Raw genomic sequence first — 19,452 nt, 5'->3', positions numbered from 1 at the left:
TGAAACTGCAAAGCAAGGTTGTGAGAGGACAAGAAAATTGTCTTGAGAAAAAAAAAAAAACTGAAGCCAGTTTAAAGTTGGTGACAGATGCCAAATATTCTCTACACATTCTTGTGTGCGTGTGTGTGTGCTAGAGAAGATTTTGGCTAGATGCCTGCTTCTCTCCGCACCCCATATGTACTATAATCAGTGCTTCAGTACTTCCAAGAGTTTGTAGAGACTGATTAGCTCCAATGGAGATCACTCAATATGCAATATTCAAATCTGTCAAGTCTGTTTAAGAAATATGATAATGATCAGACAAAGTTAGTTTTTGTGATGTGCTGGTGAAAATTACAAACGAGGTGCCCCAAGAAAAAACAAGTGCAGTCATACACACACACACACACACACACACACACACACACGCGCGGACATAAAATATTGCGGGAAAATGCTGACGTTTGCAGTATCAACCGTAACACCTCACCTCCACCCCCTAGTTCTTCCATCCCTCCCTCAATCTCATCCACGCAAAATCAATGCCAACTCAGTCTTTTGGTACCTCCTGACTGTACATTTGAGGGTGTGTTATCACTCTTGTGTAGAGGGGTCAAAAGAAAAAGCTGACTCCTTCAGGCTGTCAGATGCTCTGATGCCATCTAGTCATTGTCCCACATGCACTATTCCTCATCGTATCTCTCTGTCCTCTAATCAGCAATATCTCTCGCTCTTTCATTGTTCTTTTCACCTTTCTTGTATCCTCCATCCCTCCTGCTTTCTTTTTGTCCATTTCATCGCAGTGCTCGCTGACAGAGATGGTCTGTTATGACCTGAAACATCTTGTGCTGTGGAGAAATTCTTAACATAGACTAATGTTTCATTCCTCTGCAAGCTATTGGTTGAAAGCTGATTTTGCCACACAAAAACAAATATTTAATTTATTATATATTTAAATGTATATAATTAATTTCTTGTTTGTTTTTTTAAAATAAATAATATAATAAGGCAGAAATGGCTTTCATCTGAAATAGATGTGTATTTCCCCCTTATAATAGAGAGTTATCAGTCATATGCTTCTGGAGTTCTCTTAAAGCAAGATGCCAGTGTCCAGGTTGCAGAGTATACCTACAGGGCAGCAAGCACTGGTGAGCCATTGATTTGAATTGAAAGGCTAATGGATTGCTCTCTTCACGTTTATGTAAACATTCTTGAATTCAATCACAAAAGGAAAAAAGAAAATCACTCAACCTTTAAATATCACCGAAAAGCATTTTAGCATCACTTTGTCTTCTAATGTAGCAAGTGTGGCCAACATATTGAGATTAAAGCATATTTTAATACAAAGTTTTAAAAAATAAATGGAATTTTTCACCACAGCTGGATAAGGACAGAAGCAACCTCTTCAAATCTTTGATCAATTAGCTTCAAAAGTAATTAACAATCCATGTGAATTTATAGAAAGTATGTCAATGCCTCATTAATTGAAATGTTCAGCCATTTCAACAGCGTTTTTATTTTCATTTGCTGCAAATGTATTTGTCAACAGAGGATAGCCAATTAACAGTAACAACAGTAAACACAGTAACAGTGGAATAAACAAATATAATTAAAATAATTGTAACATTAAATTACATACAGCAGGTTCATTCAGAATCCATCTAGAGAATAAAATGGACAGCACAAGAAGTACCTCATATCCTCTGTGGAAGAATGTAGGCATGGGTAAGGGTCAGGTAAGGGCCGAACACTGGCCTCATGTCTGGCAGCATTAGCATTAGCGTCACTTTGCACTTTTTTCTTTGCTAATCAAATTTGGAGATCTTCAACAAACATTTTTGGTCTGTGCAATAAGCATTAATTATTAAGAGAAAATGTGTTAGATGTGAAATTCATGAGATGCTGCCCCTATCTTTATGTAATCTCTATGTATAATTCACCTCTTCAAAGTGATGAATAATATTACCTACCTAAAGCATGGAGAAAGAGAAGGAGTGAGAGAACAGATTGGGACACAGATGACAAAAGTATTTCCCTGTCTTGCCTGAGTAAGTCTGCATCTTCAGTCTGGATTTCTTCTCGGACTTAAAAACACACTGAGAAAATGAAATCTAAGCTGCAAAGCTTATTTCACTGAGCTGTACCAGTTGAGTTGGTGCTGACAGCAACATTGCAAAAGTGGAACTCTTTCTTCAGCAATCCATTCTGATCATAGAACAGTAATGCATTTTTGACCTAATGCTTATACGAATCACATATTCAGTTTAGGGTCAGAAGAAAGCCCTAAAAAATGCATTATTGTTCTATGATCGAAATGGATTTACACTAGAATGTCGAATCCGATATTTGACAAAAATCATATTTTTTATCTTGGCTTATTAAAATCATTTTACTGACATAACTATCTGGGTTTACATTAGGTTCACCAACATAAAAATGATGAAAATCTAATAATTATTTTCATATTATGCCCCATAGCTAAAATGATATTATATTAATACAAAAAATGCATTACTGTTTAAAAGTTTGGGGTCAGTAATTATTATTTTTATTCATTAAGGCTCCATTAAAGACATTTATAATGTTACAAAATATTTCTACTTCAAATTAATGCTGTTTTTGATTTATATTCATAAAAAAATCCTGAAAAAAGAAGTATCACGATTTCCACAAAAAATATTTAGCAGCACAACGGTTTACAACATTGATAATAATAATAAATTGCTCCTGTCTGCGGATTGCTCCTGTCTGCCTCGCTGCCTGCTGTGAGTGTGTTTGTTTGATTCGGTGCGATAAGCTCCGTCTTAGCCATATATTTCTTTGTTTTGAACCATCATTTTACTACCATTTCTAGTTGTTTATACTACTACATTTTACCCAACATCTCAGATTAACCTGACATCGCTAGCTTTTGTTATTAGTACTACTAGCACAAAACGCTAGTAATTCGCTAGCCTGTTAACGCGCCACCCGTGCGCTCAGCTATTTTATTTATTTATTTTTCTCTCGCGCGTCCGCGCCTTTGAGTTCATAAAAAGCTCAGGTGAGTAAGAATCACTCAACAAACACGGTGAGTAATGTCTTGTCCTGTTATTGTCACTTGCACTTCATGTCACATGTTTAGTATAGGCTTCTCTGTCGACAATATAGGATTTATATGTGATAAATGTAAGGAGACAGTTAGGTTGACAGAGAAGATTTCAGAATTAGAAACACGCATCCAAACTTTAATTGAGGATAGTAAGAGTGCTAGTGCTTTAGATGTTTTGGATGCGCATAGAATAGTGCACACTTTACATGAGTCGGTTCTGGCTGAAGTAGAGCCCGTGCAGCCGGGCAAATGGGTGACAGTGAGGGATCGCTCTAGTCGCGGATCTAAAAACCACTCTTCCGTTCCGATTACCATAACAAATCGATTTGCCCCGCTCAGTGAAACACCCACTGAGAATGATTGTGCCCTAGTTATTGGCGATTCTATTACACGGAACGTGAAAATAGAGACACCAACCACCATAGTCACATGTTTGCCGGGAGCCAGAGCGCCTGACATCAAAGCAAATTTAAAAGTGCTGGCTAATGCTAATCGTAAATTCTCTAAGATCATTATTCATGTCGGCACTAATGATGTTCGACTCCGCCAGTCGGAGATCACCAAAATTAATATTAAAGAGGTGTGTGAACTTGCAAGTACGATGTCAAGGACTGTAATTTGCTCTGGCCCCCTTCCTGTTCGCAGGAGTGATGAGATAGTTAGTAGATTGTGTTCGCTTAACGGTTGGCTGTCTAAGTGGTGTCCGCTTAATAATATAGAATTCATAGACAATTGGAAAAGTTTTTGGGGCAAACCTGACCTGTTGAAAAGAGATGGTATTCATCCCTCCTGGGATGGTGCTGCTCTTCTCTCTAGTAATATGGCTCATAGTCTTAGAGCTCAAACATGACAATCTGGGGCTCAGGTCAGGAAGCAGACAGACTGGCTAAACCGACTGTCTGCTAGCGGCCTCTCGTCACCAAGGTCAGATAAATCCCATCACATAGAGCCTCTTTCACCTAGATATCATCATATAGAGACTGTGTCTGTTCCCCGAATTTGGAAATCCAAAAAACGTTTAAACCCAACTAAGGTTAATTTAATTGATGTTCAACAAATAAAAAACAGCTATAATACAGATGAGCAAATGCTAAAGCTTGGGTTGCTGAATATTCGATCGCTTACTTCAAAAGCACTCATTGTTAATGATATGATTTCAGATAATAACCTAGATGTGCTGTGTTTGACAGAAACCTGGCTAAAACCAAACGATTACATTACTTTAAATGAATCAACCCCGCAAGATTACTGTTATAAACATGAGCCTCGTCTGAAACGCAAAGGGGGTGGTGTTGCTGTAATCTATAGTAATAGTTTCAAAACCACTAAGAAATCAAGTTTTAAATATAATTCTTTTGAAGCATTGGTGCTTAATGTAAAAATATATAGTGTAAACGATAAATCACGTTTGAGATTTGTGCTGGCTACTGTATACAGGCCACCAGGGCACCATACAGACTTTATCAAAGAATTTGCGGACTTTCTATCAGAATTAATATTGACTGCAGATAAAGTACTAATTGTTGGTGATTTTAATATACACATCGATAATGAAAAAGATGCATTGGGATTGGCATTTAAAGACATTGTAAATTCAATTGGAGTTAGACAACACGTGTCAGGACCTACTCATCGTCGTAATCATACTCTAGATCTAATATTATCACACGGAATAGATGTGGATGCCGTTGAAATTCTGCAGCAGAGCGATGACATCTCAGATCATTATCTAGTCTCGTGTAATTTGCATTTAGCCAAGGCTGCAAAGCCGACTCCGTGTTTCAAATATGTGAGACCTATCACTTCTGCTACTAAAGATTGCTTTATTAATAATCTTCCTAATCAGTTTCATCATCTCAGCATCTCAGATAGCTTAGAAGAACTAGATATTACAACAGAAACGTTTAACTCTCTCTTTTCCAGCACTTTAGACACAGTTGCTCCGTTGCGCTTAAAGAAGATTAAAGAAAATAGTCCAACGCCGTGGTACAACGAGCACACTCGGGCCCTTAAGAGAGCAGCCAGAAAAATGGAGCGCAACTGGAAGAAAACAAAACTAGAGGTATTTCGCATTTCATGGAAAGAGAGCTCAATTACTTACAGAGAGGCTTTAAAAGCTGCTAGATCTGCTTATTTTTCAACCCTATTAGAAGAAAATAAACATAATCCTAGGTATTTATTTGAAACGGTGGCTAAACTAACGAAAAATAAAGCTTCAAGCACCGAAGTTTCCAAGCAACACAGCAGTAATGACTTTATGAACTTCTTCACTTATAAGATTGATAATATCAGGGACAAAATTATAACTATGCAACCGTCTACTACAGTATCGCATCAGGCAGTGCATTGTAGTCTCCCTGAGGAAAAATTTGATTCATTCGTTGCTATAGGAGAGGAAGAATTTACTAAACTCATTAAATCATCTAAATCTACAACATGTATGTTAGACCCTATACCGACTAAGCTACTGAAAGAAATACTTCCAGAGGTCATAGATCCTCTTCTTAATATCATTAATTCGTCTTTGTCTCTAGGATACGTACCAAAAAACTTTAAGCTGGCTTTGATTAAACCGCTTGTTAAAAAAACGCAACTTGATCCTTCAGAATTAGTCAATTACAGGCCGATCTCGAATCTACCTTTTCTGTCAAAGATATTAGAAAAGGCAGTATCCTCACAACTGTGTTCCTTTCTTGAAAGAAATGATATCTGCGAGGATTTCCAGTCCGGATTTAGACCGTACCATAGTACCGAAACAGCTCTCGTTAGAGTCACAAATGATTTGCTCTTATCATCCGATCGTGGTTGTATCTCTCTATTAGTGTTACTCGATCTTAGCGCTGCATTTGACACCATCGACCACAACGTTCTTTTAAATAAATTAGAACATTATGTTGGCATTACAGGAAATGCACTAGCATGGTTTAAATCATACTTATCTGACCGTTATCAGTTTGTAGCAGTAAATGATGAGATGTCTCATCGATCACAGGTTAAGTATGGCGTACCACAAGGCTCAGTATTAGGACCGCTGCTGTTCACTCTGTACATGCTACCATTAGGAGATATCATTAGGAAACATGGAATTAGCTTTCACTGTTATGCTGACGATACTCAGCTCTATATTTCTTCAAAACCTAACGAAACTTATCAATTCACAAAATTAACGGAATGCATAGCGGATATAAAAAATTGGATGACTTGTAATTTCCTACTTCTAAATTCTGAAAAAACAGAGTTTCTAATTATTGGACAAAAAACTTCCTCACGTAATAATCTAGAATACTGTCTAACACTTGATGGCTGCTCTGTTAAGTCTTTGTCGTCGGTTAGGAACCTGGGTGTGCTCTTTGATACCAATCTTTCATTTGAAAGTCACGTGTCTAGTATCTGTAAAACTGCATTTTTCCATCTTAAAAATATATCTAAATTACGTCATATGCTCTCATTGACAAATGCGGAACAATTAGTTCATGCGTTCATGACCTCAAGGCTAGATTATTGTAATGCTCTACTGGGTGGTTGCCCTGCACGCTTAATAAACAAACTACAGCTGGTCCAAAACGCAGCAGCTCGAGTTCTTACCAGAACCAGGAAGTATGACCATATTAGCCCGGTTCTGTCAAAACTGCACTGGCTCCCTATTAAACATCGCATAAATTTTAAAATATTGCTGATTACTTACAAAGCACTGAATGGTTTAGCTCCGCAGTACTTGAGCGAGCTCTTAACGCATTATAGTCCGTCACGTCTATTACGATCTCAAAATTCCGGCCAGTTGATTATACCTAGAATATCAAAATCGACTGCTGGCGGTAGATCCTTTTCCTATTTAGCACCAAAACTCTGGAACAGTCTTCCTACCATTGTCCGGGAAGCAGACACACTCTGTCAGTTCAAAGCCAGATTAAAGACACATCTCTTTGACCTAGCTTTCACATAATACATTATAGACTTCTATAATTTAATGTTATGCTGCATAGATTAGGTCAGCCGGAACCGGGAACACTTCCCAAAAATCCTGATGTACTCGTTACATCACGAGAAGAATGGCATCTACGCTAATTTTAGTGTCTGTGTTTATCCCAAGGTTTTTCCTGCAGCCTGCCGGATCCAGGCCGTATCCAGATCTGACGAAGGACCTTCACCTGGACCGATGACAACGCAGTGCTGAAGTGCCAACTAGTCTCTCCCTATGGAGGATCCCACTACCACTCTACAGATAAGGTGTTGTCGGGAAAATTCGTCTTGCGGTCCTACCCCAAAGCAACAAATAAAATAAAATTCCTTATCAAAATTTATAAGGAAAGACAAGTATTTTGTTTAGGCTTGGCTTGTAGGGAATTCCAAACCTGCGTATATTCTTACGCACATAACTATAGAACCCATTCTAAATGCGCATGTGACCGCCATCAGCGTTTCTCACAGGTTCGCGTTTAAAGTCTGTGTAGAGAGAATGGTGTCGTCTTAGCGGCCCCTAATTTAATAACAAATGATCATTGCGACGGAACCAAATCAATTAAAACTAACTTTAGATGGAAATAACTTAACTCTGCTGTAAAGCCGAAACAATCTCTGTTACCTTAAATTATACGCTTATCTCTGTAAAGCTGCTTTGAGACAATCTACATTGTTAAAAGCGCTATATAAATGAAGATGACTTGACTTGACTTGAAATGTTTCTTGAGCATCAAATCAGCATATTAGAATGATTTCTGAAGAATCATGTGACACTGAAGACTGGAGTAACGATGCTTTGCCATAACAGGAATAAATTACATTTTAAAATATATTAAAATGAAAAACTTTTATTTCAAATTGTAATAATAATCACAATATTACAGTTAAATATGATTGGGTTAATCGACCCAATATGCATTTATTTGCCTTGGTAAGCACAAGAGACTTCTTTCAAAAACATTTTTTTTTTAAATGTGCTGGCCACAAACTTTTAAAAAGGTGGTGTATATTAAAATATATATCAAATATGTTTAAACATTTAGTAGAATTAAAAATAATAGTATGTTATAGCATCACAATAAGAGTATCACAATCATAGTATGAAAAATGGATATTGTTTTCGTGATCTGTTGGTCAGACAAAGTAAGTGCTCTGCACTAACGATACTGCATAAAGACAGTATCAGTTATCAGAGATATTCTCACATTATTTTACTTGGTACATACATATAAAGTACATGTATTTTGACATTTCTACTCTGAATGAACTTCATTTTGACAAGATGTGTGAGTTGTTCAAAACCACTGGTGGTCCATAAGGGGCCTCTGATATATGTGTACAGTATATGAAGGTGCTGCTGATGTGATAGCTACAGTATGAGCTAATGCATGAGAAGCACTGAAAACCTGCCCTGAAAACCAAGTCACACAGCTGATCTCCTTTGTGAGCTCACGCTTGCAGAATAACTGGAAAAAAAAGCTGACTTACCTTTGACAGCATGAGAGATGCTTGGAAATTGAGGACGACACTAAACAGATAGTGGTGTCAGCTTTATGAAACAACTATACGTGGTCGATGTGCTGTTAAGGTGCCTGCGGATAGTCTCTGGAGGCTTGACGGTATGTGTGAATGTTTGAATGTATTGCTGTATTATGATTTTTGCTCTGCATAGAATAAAATGCTAAGAGGGTACACAGAGGCTAAAAGTATTTACACAGAATCCAAATCAAGGGAGACAATATATCATGTGCTTAGATCAGGTGCATAACAAACAGAAGACACACACAAATTAACATGATCAAGGAGCAGCTGTCTGTCAGTTGCCTTTCTCTAATGTGAGGGAAGGAAAGTTCCCTTTCGAGAGGAACTCAATGCTGCGTTATGATGTTAAAGGGGTGGTATAATGCCCCTTTTTACAAGATGTAAAATAAGTCTCTGATATCCCCAGAGTGTGTATGTGAAGTTTTAGTTCAAAATAATATTTATAGCATGTTAAAATTGTCCCTTTTTGAGGGCGAGCAAAAACGCATCATTTTGTGTGTGTCCCTTTAAATGCAAATGAGCTGCTGCTCCCGGCACAGAGGGTGGAGCTTCAAGAGCTTGTGCGTGTGTGTGAGTGTGAGTGTGTGTGTGTGTGTTCGCAGCTCCAATTACCTCACACAGATAAGCACTAAAATGTCAGAAACTGTTCTGCCTTTTATGTTCAAACTGGAGTCGGACAATGATGGAGAGACTCAAGAAGAAGTGACAACATGTAGAATGCAACCATTTCTGAATGGTTAGTTGATGAATTTATGTAGCTGATGTGGAGTTAACTATCTTCTAGTCATTGATTAGCATATTCTATCATTATAATATATAAATCGCGTTCCCGTATTTCCCCATATTTCCCCATATTTTTGTTGTTGTTGTTACACACAGAATGTAAATAGATGTAAATAGACTTAGGGAGAGGCTTAAAAATACAATTTTACAAATCATTTCATCTTGCTCTTCAGGCTTACCACCACAAGAAAAAAAATCGATGCATCCTCAAATGATCAAAGTTGACAGCACATGCTTTCACCTTGAGCACCAGAGTATCAGAGGAGGATGAATGTGCAGGACATTTAAAAAGTAACTGTCACACACAGCAGAGGATAAAAATGAAAGAAATAGACTCTTATTAAACGAAAAATGAAAAATGCCGGAAAAGACCATAATTGTCTGTCTCTATTCTGTTGCACCCACAATAAGAAACGCTTGTGCATGATGTCACAATGTGTAGGCGGAGCCCCATCTCATGGTTTGCAGGGAGGCCCCAGGATTTGTGGTGCACCAATGTTTCAGAAAATCAAAAACATACACACGACTACTTTGCATAGCCAGCAAACCCAGTTCTACTAGCTATTCTATTGCCACCCTTTGAAACACGGCTCACTGCCAAATGCTTCAGATAAGAAACTACTGATATTTGCCCAACGTTTCATTATTTATTAAGCCTTGTGTTGCATTTATACCCACGAGGGATATGTATGGATGAAACAGGCTGCTCCCTATGAGTACCATTCCAGCAAAAAGCAAATAAATCGCACAATCTGAAGCCACTTTGAAGTCCAGCTGCAAAGGCTGGGGGGACCAGAAGACAGCTAGATGTCCAGTGAACCCAGTGAGAGGGAAGCTCACCAGAGGGTAGGAGTCCTATTCCTGGAGCTCCAAAGCTTCATCGTTCCAACTTCCCTCTTTGTCTGGGAAGAGTTGCTACCTGAATGAGCTGTGTGAATGAAAACATTCATGCAGTATGTCCCCATGGAACGCACACACACACACTGATGTACCTAAATCAACCTGACGCAACTCATCCTCACTTCACAGCAATCTTCACCTGATGTTACAGAAGATTGTTTAATGCCAACACAAGGGCTACAGGCTATTGCGATTATTATACTGCTTCAAAGTAAAAGAGCAGCACTCTGTCCTGCCTGTTGTATACTACACACTACAAACATTCATGGGGCTAATGATACAGTTTTCAGAGTCTTTAGAGCAGCTTTCAGTTTGTAAAAGCTCCACAAAAGTGTTTTTTTTTCGTAAAAAGAGTAAAGACTCTGGGGTTCAACCGAAATAATGTGGCATGAACGTAAAGAAATTACAGCATAAATATTATATAAAATAAAAAATATGTAATATATAAAACTCTAATGTTCATTAATATTATTATATTGCAGTGATATTTACATTATATGATACTAGTACACTAGCGATCCCAGTGTTCCAAATAGCAATTAAACATCTAAAAGTATCTTTATCTGTACGTTTTCTGAGAGGAGTACCTTTCCTTTGTCCATGAAAAATTCTGTTTTTCTCTGCTAGCTTCTCGTGCTTCCCTTCAGCACAAGTTTGGTATCATTTTAAAGCGCAGCATTCCAACTTTGTGAATATTCATGGCGAATTCTCGATGGCATGATTCTGAACCAATGAAATGTGATTTTCAAATTCATGCTGATGTAAAGAAACGATCTCATCTTATGCGCACTGACTGACAGATCCGAAGCGTACGCACAAAGACACCTCAGACAGCGCGCGATACCGATATGTACATATAGCCTACACAGAATTACAAAATTTCTAAATACCTGTCTTGGTGAGTATTCACGCAAATATTGTCTGTTATGTCTTAAGTGAACGTTTGGTTAACTGTTGGGGAAAAACATCTGATGTGTAACATTATATTTTATCTGTGCGGTACAGTAGGTCTTAATATATAGGCTGTCTGTCTCATTAATGTTAATCAAACAATTGTGGTATCATGGGAAATAAAAGTCGAATAAATATTTTTCCTATAAATATTTGGTTTTGACTTGGTGTGTGCCAAATTTGGTGTTATTACCAGGGATTTTAAGGTATGGTAGCTTTGTTTTGGATCCTTTAAAAAACTTTAGATCGATTTTTCCTCTAAATTGACTTTGCTGACTGTATCGACTTTAAATAGGTGTAGCTCAGTATTTATTTTGTCTGATTCCAGTAAATCATACATAATTTGGAAGGTTTTTTAATAGAGTATGTGAAAATAACTAATTTGTGAAAATTTGCTCATTGCGACTCATTTTGCCAGCACGGGTCAAATATTCAACATCCCTTAATCCTACCCTAATACCTAAACTTAACAACTACCTTACTAACTATTAATAAGTAGTAATTATCAGTTTATTGAGGCAAAAGTCATCGTTAAGACCCTAAACTAAAGTGTGACCAAGAATTACACTCTCTGACTGACCAAGAAAGAGGAATGCAAAAGCAAAAAACACACCGGCCTTTGTATATTACCTTCAAAAGCACACGCACACACACACACACACACACACACACACACAAAATCAGCCTCTTCCCTGAAGGTGAAACGTTGTTTTCATTGCTGCTGATCTCCTTCGAGTGTGTGTGTGGCTTTGATGTGTGTTTTGATTTGAGGTGCGCAAGTCCTGCTGCTATGAATATAAATGAAAGGCTACAGTGAACCGCCACACCCCGAGGACCAGCTCCATCTGATTACATCAGCTCACTCAGTCTTGACTGTTGACCAAAAAACTCTCATAGTTCCCTGGGAAAACTTGCAATCCCCAGATAAAACGTCCTATAATGCCACACACACACACACACACACACACACACACACACACACACACACACACATATGCACTCAAAAAATAAAAATAAATAAAAAATCATGGATGTTGCTTCAGGCATGCAAGGTCTATGAGTTTAACACACACACACACACACACACACACACACACACACACACACACACACACACACACACACACACACACACACACACACACACACACTTTCCCCGAACCTCCTGCGTGGGCATGACGAGATGGATCCAATCTATTCCACTCAGCTTGTCAAATACTCAAAGCACAACAATCACTCCCCACGGTATTAAGACACACACACACACACACACACATACACACACAATAAAATTCACCTCTTCTCCCTCTCTCAGTCCTATGCCCGAGCGAAAAGCCTGATGCTTTGACTGACAGCATTTTTTAACACAGGTATAGAGTGACGACGGGGATCCCACAATCTCTGTCCTGCGATCCGAGCGTATGCACGCGAAGCTCTAATCAAACTATTTCGCTCCCCTGTCACTCAGTGGCTTTAATATTAAGCAGATGTCAGACAAACACAGAATATAGGGGGAAAGTAAATATAAAAGTAAAAGTAAAAAATGAAAAGTGTCATTTTAATCAGCTTCGGGCATGTACGCTGGAGTGTGTCAGTAAGGCAGACGGCACAGGGCTGCGAGTTAGAGATTGGCTGGTGAACATATTATCTCCAAAAGACAGAATCTCCAAGATCTCGGGGTGTGTAGGTGTGTGACTGATTGTTGTGTTTGTTTGCGTGCCAGTATGGGCAGAGGAGCGTGCCACGAGGCTCCCAGGGTGTGTGTGTGTGGTGAGGACAAATATAAAATAGGCACTAAAAGTCCCTGCTGACAGAGAGCAGTGGTAAATGGACACATGATGACTCATTCTGACTGACATACAGCGTGTTACCATAGACCTGACAGAGTCTTGACCTGTTTCATAAACAAGTCACTGTTTCATTGGCAGGAGCTGGAATGGTGAGTCATTACACTTCCGGCAAACATCGCTCTGCAACTGAATAGATGATTTACAATCAACGGGAAATCAAAACTGAATAAATACTTTATAAATTCACAATCCTTAATGAACATAATTCAACAGTAGGGATGATAATCTTTAGGCTTCTTACAATTCAAAGAATCACTATTATGAAACGATTCTAAATGTATCTCAATTATTCAACAAATCTTTACTGATTTGAAACACGTGAACGCATGAGGTGGGATATGGGATAAGGTTATAGGGACAGACATGTTTGGTAGTATGGGTCTTTCAAGGTTAAAGGGTAGGTTAAGGTGTAAGAGAAGGGTCTACAGTGTGATTAACAGGACCAGTCAACTTGACTTGGCAGAACAAGGCTTGGGAACAGAACACGACATGGCTTCAAGGAGCATGACTAGGGCTGTGTTAGATACATCGATACAACAATGTATCGTCACATACTACTTGTCGATAAGAGTACTGATAAAGCTGCTTCTTTATCGATTCCGCAGCACGTGCGCAGCAGTTGACCGCGCTTAATTTGAATACAAGAACAGAATAAATACCCCATTCAGAGCTTCACACTAGTACAATACAGAAATATCTGTGTTTTACTTATTTTTGTGGATTTCCCCAAACATTTTGCATCTGTCCTCTGTGCGTTTTTTATTCTTTTTGCGCGTTTGAGACATCAGAAGGTTGCGACCGCGCACGCATGCAGCTTAGAGGGAGCATTGCACTCAGCTCACGTGTGCAATGAGGAAGGTGGGGGGCAGAATACTTCACTTAGCCTTTAGACATCTATCATTTATCTCTCCTTCTTTCATCTGCTTCTTTCATCATCTTACACCAATTAGTCCACATTAGTCACAGTGGCCTTATGGCAGTCAGATGCAGCCGCTGTGCCCCGTGCAGAACCCCAACCTCCCGCATCAGGACTGCAACACCTGTCTCCTAGCAACCTGTATCCAGATCTCAAGCAAGGGATGCTGCCTCTGACATGAGAATGGCAAGACAAACATTCTCAGAAACAGCCATCCAAGAGATTGACACTGTAATTAGGCCATGGGTGAGTATTGGACAAAGCACTGGGGTATTGGATTTGAAAGGGAGCACACTTGGAGTTCTGGGAATGGATGTCATGCTCAAAAAATGTTTTGAAGCTGGTTTATATCACTGACAGAAAAAATATGAAAGAATGGCAGCCAGTGGGTTTAAAATTAAGTAAAATATTTAAATAGATACATACAAATAAATGTATATAAATAAAATAGTTTAGTTTTAGTTTACACCACGTGTGGCACATTCTTAAAAAATGTATTCATTAGTTTCATTAGGTGTGGAAGATATTTAATGCCATTTTCAATAAAATGTTAATCAAACAACTCAAAAATTCTGGTGTAACCATCAGTTAAAAAAAAAAGTATAAATACACTACCGTTCAGAGTTGGGTTCAAGCTTTGGCTTTCAGTCTGTGTGTTCAAATGCAGGGTGTTGTGTGAAGTGTGGTACAAACTTTAAAGAACCTGTGTGATTCAGGCAATGAACAGTGTTGCTAACTGGGTGGTTACAGCTCAGTGGAGCAGCCACACATATGCATTAAGAGTCCCATTGTACGGGCAAAAGTCCCTGAGGTTTTGGAATAGTTTACAGAACACTTTACAGACCACTGCACACAAGATACACACAAATACACATTCATTTAAAAGCACACTCACATCAAAAGTACTCGAAGCATAAATATTGTGTGTGTGTGTATAAATGCTCGACAGTATTGAGGCAGAAACTGGCTCTGCAATGTGCACAGAAACTAAAAATAAGAACAGAGCCAAAGCTCTTGCAAAATAAACAAGGAAAAACTAATGAGATGTTAAACGTGTAAATGTGCAGATTATTCGAGCAGAAAAAGCTGCTTTTTTCACTGCTTTGTAAAGGTGCAACTCACAGGCTGGCACACACTCAAGGTGCTTGGTGACATTTACCGTTGACTGTATTGCTGGAAAGGGTCCGACTCTTATCAGACTCGACACGCAGTCTCTTTCTCACATTCAGTGCCACCTTTTCTTACCGTTCAAGTGCAACTCTCAGCAACGAAAAAACACCAAGGGCCCTATTTTAACGATCTGAAACGCAAGTGTCAAGCGCAAAGTGCAAGTAACTTTGTGGGCGGGTCTTGGGCGCTGTCGCTATTTTCCTGGCGGGATAAATGACTCTTGTGCCCGACGCAAATCTAAAATGGGTTGGTCTGAAGTAGCTTCATTATTCATAGGTGTGGTTTGAGCATAACGTGAAATAAACCAATCAGAGAGTCATCTCACATTCCCTTTAAGAGCAGACGCGCTTTTTCCATAGCGGATTGCTATTGTAACGGCGGATTTGCCAGGCGCGCGCCAGGAGCAGTTCACAGCCAAGGAGAGCAACGCTCTCGTCACGGCCGTAAAAGAGAGAAGTTACATTGAAATGGAGAAACCCACCCAAATTAACTTCGGTTAAACAGGCGTATGATAATTTGGGTAAATGTGTAAGCTAGATGTATGCTTTTATAATAAATTGTCTATCTATCTATCTATCTATCTATCTATCGTAATAATGTATGATTTGCAAAAATGAAAACTGCTGCTTCTGTGTAGATGAGAGAATCAAAGTGTATGCGCGTTGTGCACACGCTACATTGATTATGGCCAAGCATGCGCCCTTAAAATAGCATATGAATAACATGCGCAACGCGCCACTGACTTTAAACTATTTTTTCCTGGTTAGTGGTGCAATTGTTTTCTAAACCTGCAAAATAGCATGAAGGAACGTTTGCGCCGGAACAAGCCTCCTCTTTGCGGTGAACTGCCCTGGGGAGCGCAAGTGTATTTCCTAACTTACCGACGTGCATCTGTGGAGGGAAAAATAGGTGAAAATAGGAATGATACATGCGTCGGTGTACAAAGTCAATTACGCTGGGTGCAAGATAGGGCCCCAAATGTGTTCTCTGTCTGTTCTTTTTTTTTTTCAAATTCACTTGAGGATGCATCAGAAAACCCTATAACGTTTCACTGCTCAGTTACTAAGAACTTAACTTACAGTAACTCTTTTTAAGAAAAAGAGAGGCACTTTAGACTTGAAACTAAGCAGCACTCCCAGCAGAGGTGCCTTGATAAGATCAAACCCTCCTTCCCCAAATACATCCGAATCACAACCCATATCAAACGGCGGATGAATCACACATTGCCGTCTGAAGTAAACGTCCACACGCTGAGGCTCCTTCCGCCCCTCTGCGTGGGTATTTGCTTTGCTGCAATTGTACCACAACAATAACACACATCAATGGTTTATCAAAGAAGCTTTGAAGCGCTTCGTTCTTCGTGATAAATGTCATTCTTCTGAGCGAGTCATCTCAGGGTCATTCTTTGAGCTTTGAAAGGCCATGGTGTGTTGGAGGACACTGAGCACTGCCCAGCAAACCCTCTGCTAACTACACTAACTTGTGCTCATGACATTTAAGGAGTGTCTAATTACATTCATTTATTCATCATGCCATGGTTGCTGACTTATTGTTTAGACAGAAATAAATGATCCATCAAGGATCTGTCAATTCAGTTCAGGAGCTAATTATGCATGACTGAATTGTAAAATGTGAATTAAATATCACTGTTTGCATCGTTCTAAATTATAAATTGCTTATAAAGTAACAAGTGAGTTTTTTTTACATGCCTCAAGTGTAAATCCTCAAGGACAGCGCAAAGAAAATGGATGATCACATTTAAGACTATCACTCAGCAAAACAAATTCAAGTGCCAGATTGCCATTCATTTAGGTGTTGCCATCAACACCTACTAATGACATGAAAACTTCATCTGAACAACTAGAGACACTTTCTCTGTAGTTGCATATTATTTGGGGACAAAATTAGCCATGGCAAACAATGAATGGCATGTTGCATGACATGCACAATCTGCAAAGTCGGCACAAAAATGAAGCCAATGCTGACCAAGTAATTTTACGAACTATGAATTTGCAACAATACATTTTTGAACAATGCCTTAGTGAAGTAACATAATTATTGTATAGTACAGCATAATGATTTTATATTGAACAGTGCTTTGAGGAACATACCTATGACATAAGAGAGAAGGACGGCCAGCAGCACGGCGGCTGCGATCGCAGACACAGCGGCACATTTCCAGCTGCAGTACTTGGAGGGCTTCTTCAGCTTAAAGGAACTCCTGGAGAATGTGTTTCTGGGTAAGAGTCGGGGTGGTGGGGAGTAGACGGTACCACCGGTCAAGGGATAACCTGGTGAAGAGCTGCTGAACAGAGGAGTGCTTCCAGACGGTGTCTTAAAAAGAAAGTGCCTACAAGAAGAAAGAAAAAAGAACAATAACATGACTCATTTTAAACATGACTCAGCTGTTAATCTGAACTAATGCCAGCAAAAGACAAATCACTTTCTTATCAGTATCACTAGTCTAAACGTTCTGAAAAATGTCAATATGCCCACAGCTTTACTCGGCTTTGATAAATCTTTAAAAAAAACTTCTTTAATGAGCTGAATGACTAAAAAGAAGCCCGTTTAAGCGTGTTTAATGGGGGAGTAGGTTATTTGTTTCATTCACATTTTTCAGAAGCTCATGTTGTTCATTTCATTCTCATGCTGTAGTTTTTTCTAACAAACAGGAGTTCAATTTGTACATAATGGCTTTAAATGAGGCTCATTTAACACAGCTCTGGCCATTTAAAAAGTATTAGGCATTAGACTACTACTTTGTGTACTAGCAGTGTAGACTGAATGCATCATAAAGACAACTCCAATCGACTACTCAGCAGAGAGAATTGATTTTTGTTGTTGTTAAATCCCTGTTCTAGCTAAGATTCAGTAGGATGCTGAATAACACAGTTCTAATCACCTTGGACTGCATCAAACCTTTATAATTCAAAAGATTATGACCATCAGACATAAAATGAGAGGTCAAATGATAAGGTGGATGGCAATGTTATTGCAAATAATGCCAGATCTGGTAGCCGTAGTGAAGAGAGTCAAAGGTGGGCTGAAAGGGGTAACGTGTGTGTGCGTGTTTGGGGACGGGGGCAGATGGGAAGGGGATGAAAGCAGATGACAGTTGACCAGGAAGCTTTGATGAGCACTAGGTTTGGCTCAGGCTGAGGTCCTATGCTAAACCAGCCTCAGATCTTTGTCCATGTGTCTTGTTCGGGACAGGAGGTCCAGTCAGACTCCACCAGGCCTCTCTGTTGCCCCCCTGCTAGGCATCCAACTGCTCCCTGCTGCCCACAGCCAGAACAACCCATGAGCACTGGCCAGCAAAACTCAGCGACAAATCTATCGCTAGATCTGAGCTGAACCTGCTTAACAGTATAGAATAACATGTGACACCATTTACTTTCCTTCATGTCAAATACACTACCAATCAAAAGTGGTCGGTGTGTTTTTAAAAAAATATTTTAAAAAGAAGTCTCTTGCTGAACATGCTGAACAAGGCTATATTTATTTGATCAAAAATACAGTAAAAAAGTAATATTGAGAAATGATTACAATTTAAAATAACTGTTTTCTATTTTAATATATTTTAAAATGCAATTTCTTCCTGTGATGGTGAAGCTGAATTTTCAGCATCATTACTTCAGTTTTCAGTGTCACATGATCCTTCAGAAATCATTCTAATATGCTGATTTGCTGCTCAAAAAAACGATCATTATCAATGTTGAAAACAGTTGTGCTGCTTAATATTTAGGTTTCTTTGATAAATAGAAAGAACAGGACAGCATTTATTTGAAATAGAAATTATATTATAAATGCCTTTCCTGTCACTTTTGATTCATTTAATGTGTCCTTGCTGAATAATAGAATTCATTTCTTTAAAAAAAAGTTTAGTGTATGTCATATGACTTTCTTTTTTTCCTTAGAACCCAACGGTTTTAGATTTTTTTTAAAATACAATAAAGGAATGAAGTGATGAGCTGTCAAGCTCCAAAAGGAAAAATCACTATAAATATATTAAAGTGGTCAATATGACTGAGACTGTGTATATATATATATATATATATATATATATATATATATATATATATATATATATATATATATATATATATATATATATATATATATATATATATATATATATATATATATATATATATATATAAAAAGTGTATTGGTCACTGTATTCTTTAACTTTATGGAAAAGAGCAGCGTAAACCTTCTGAACATCTTTTCTGTTCCACAGAAGAAAATCCTATTCTTTGGAAAGGCAAGGTTGAGGAAAAAAATTGAGAATTTTCATTTTAGTATGAATT

The 19,452-nt window shown here is 38.5% G+C and overlaps 1 protein-coding gene across 1 annotated transcript in view; it reads right to left on the bottom strand.

The window, feature by feature from the left end:
• Positions 1-19,452, bottom strand: part of tenm2b (teneurin transmembrane protein 2b) — a gene marked incomplete at both ends in the record, with an annotated part of 221,512 nt that overhangs the window by 44,721 nt on the left and 157,339 nt on the right. The window contains one exon of the mRNA XM_081391712.1: positions 17,254-17,492. Coding sequence (XP_081247838.1) covers positions 17,254-17,492 — 239 coding nt within the window. The remainder of the gene's footprint in view (positions 1-17,253; positions 17,493-19,452) is intronic.

The sequence above is a fragment of the Scardinius erythrophthalmus genome, assembly GCF_964197995.2.
Source record: "Scardinius erythrophthalmus genome assembly, chromosome: 17".
Taxonomy (NCBI): Eukaryota; Metazoa; Chordata; class Actinopteri; order Cypriniformes; family Leuciscidae; genus Scardinius; species Scardinius erythrophthalmus.
The sequence above is the reverse complement of the archived record's forward strand: the minus strand, read 5'-3'. Positions and strand labels throughout refer to the sequence as shown.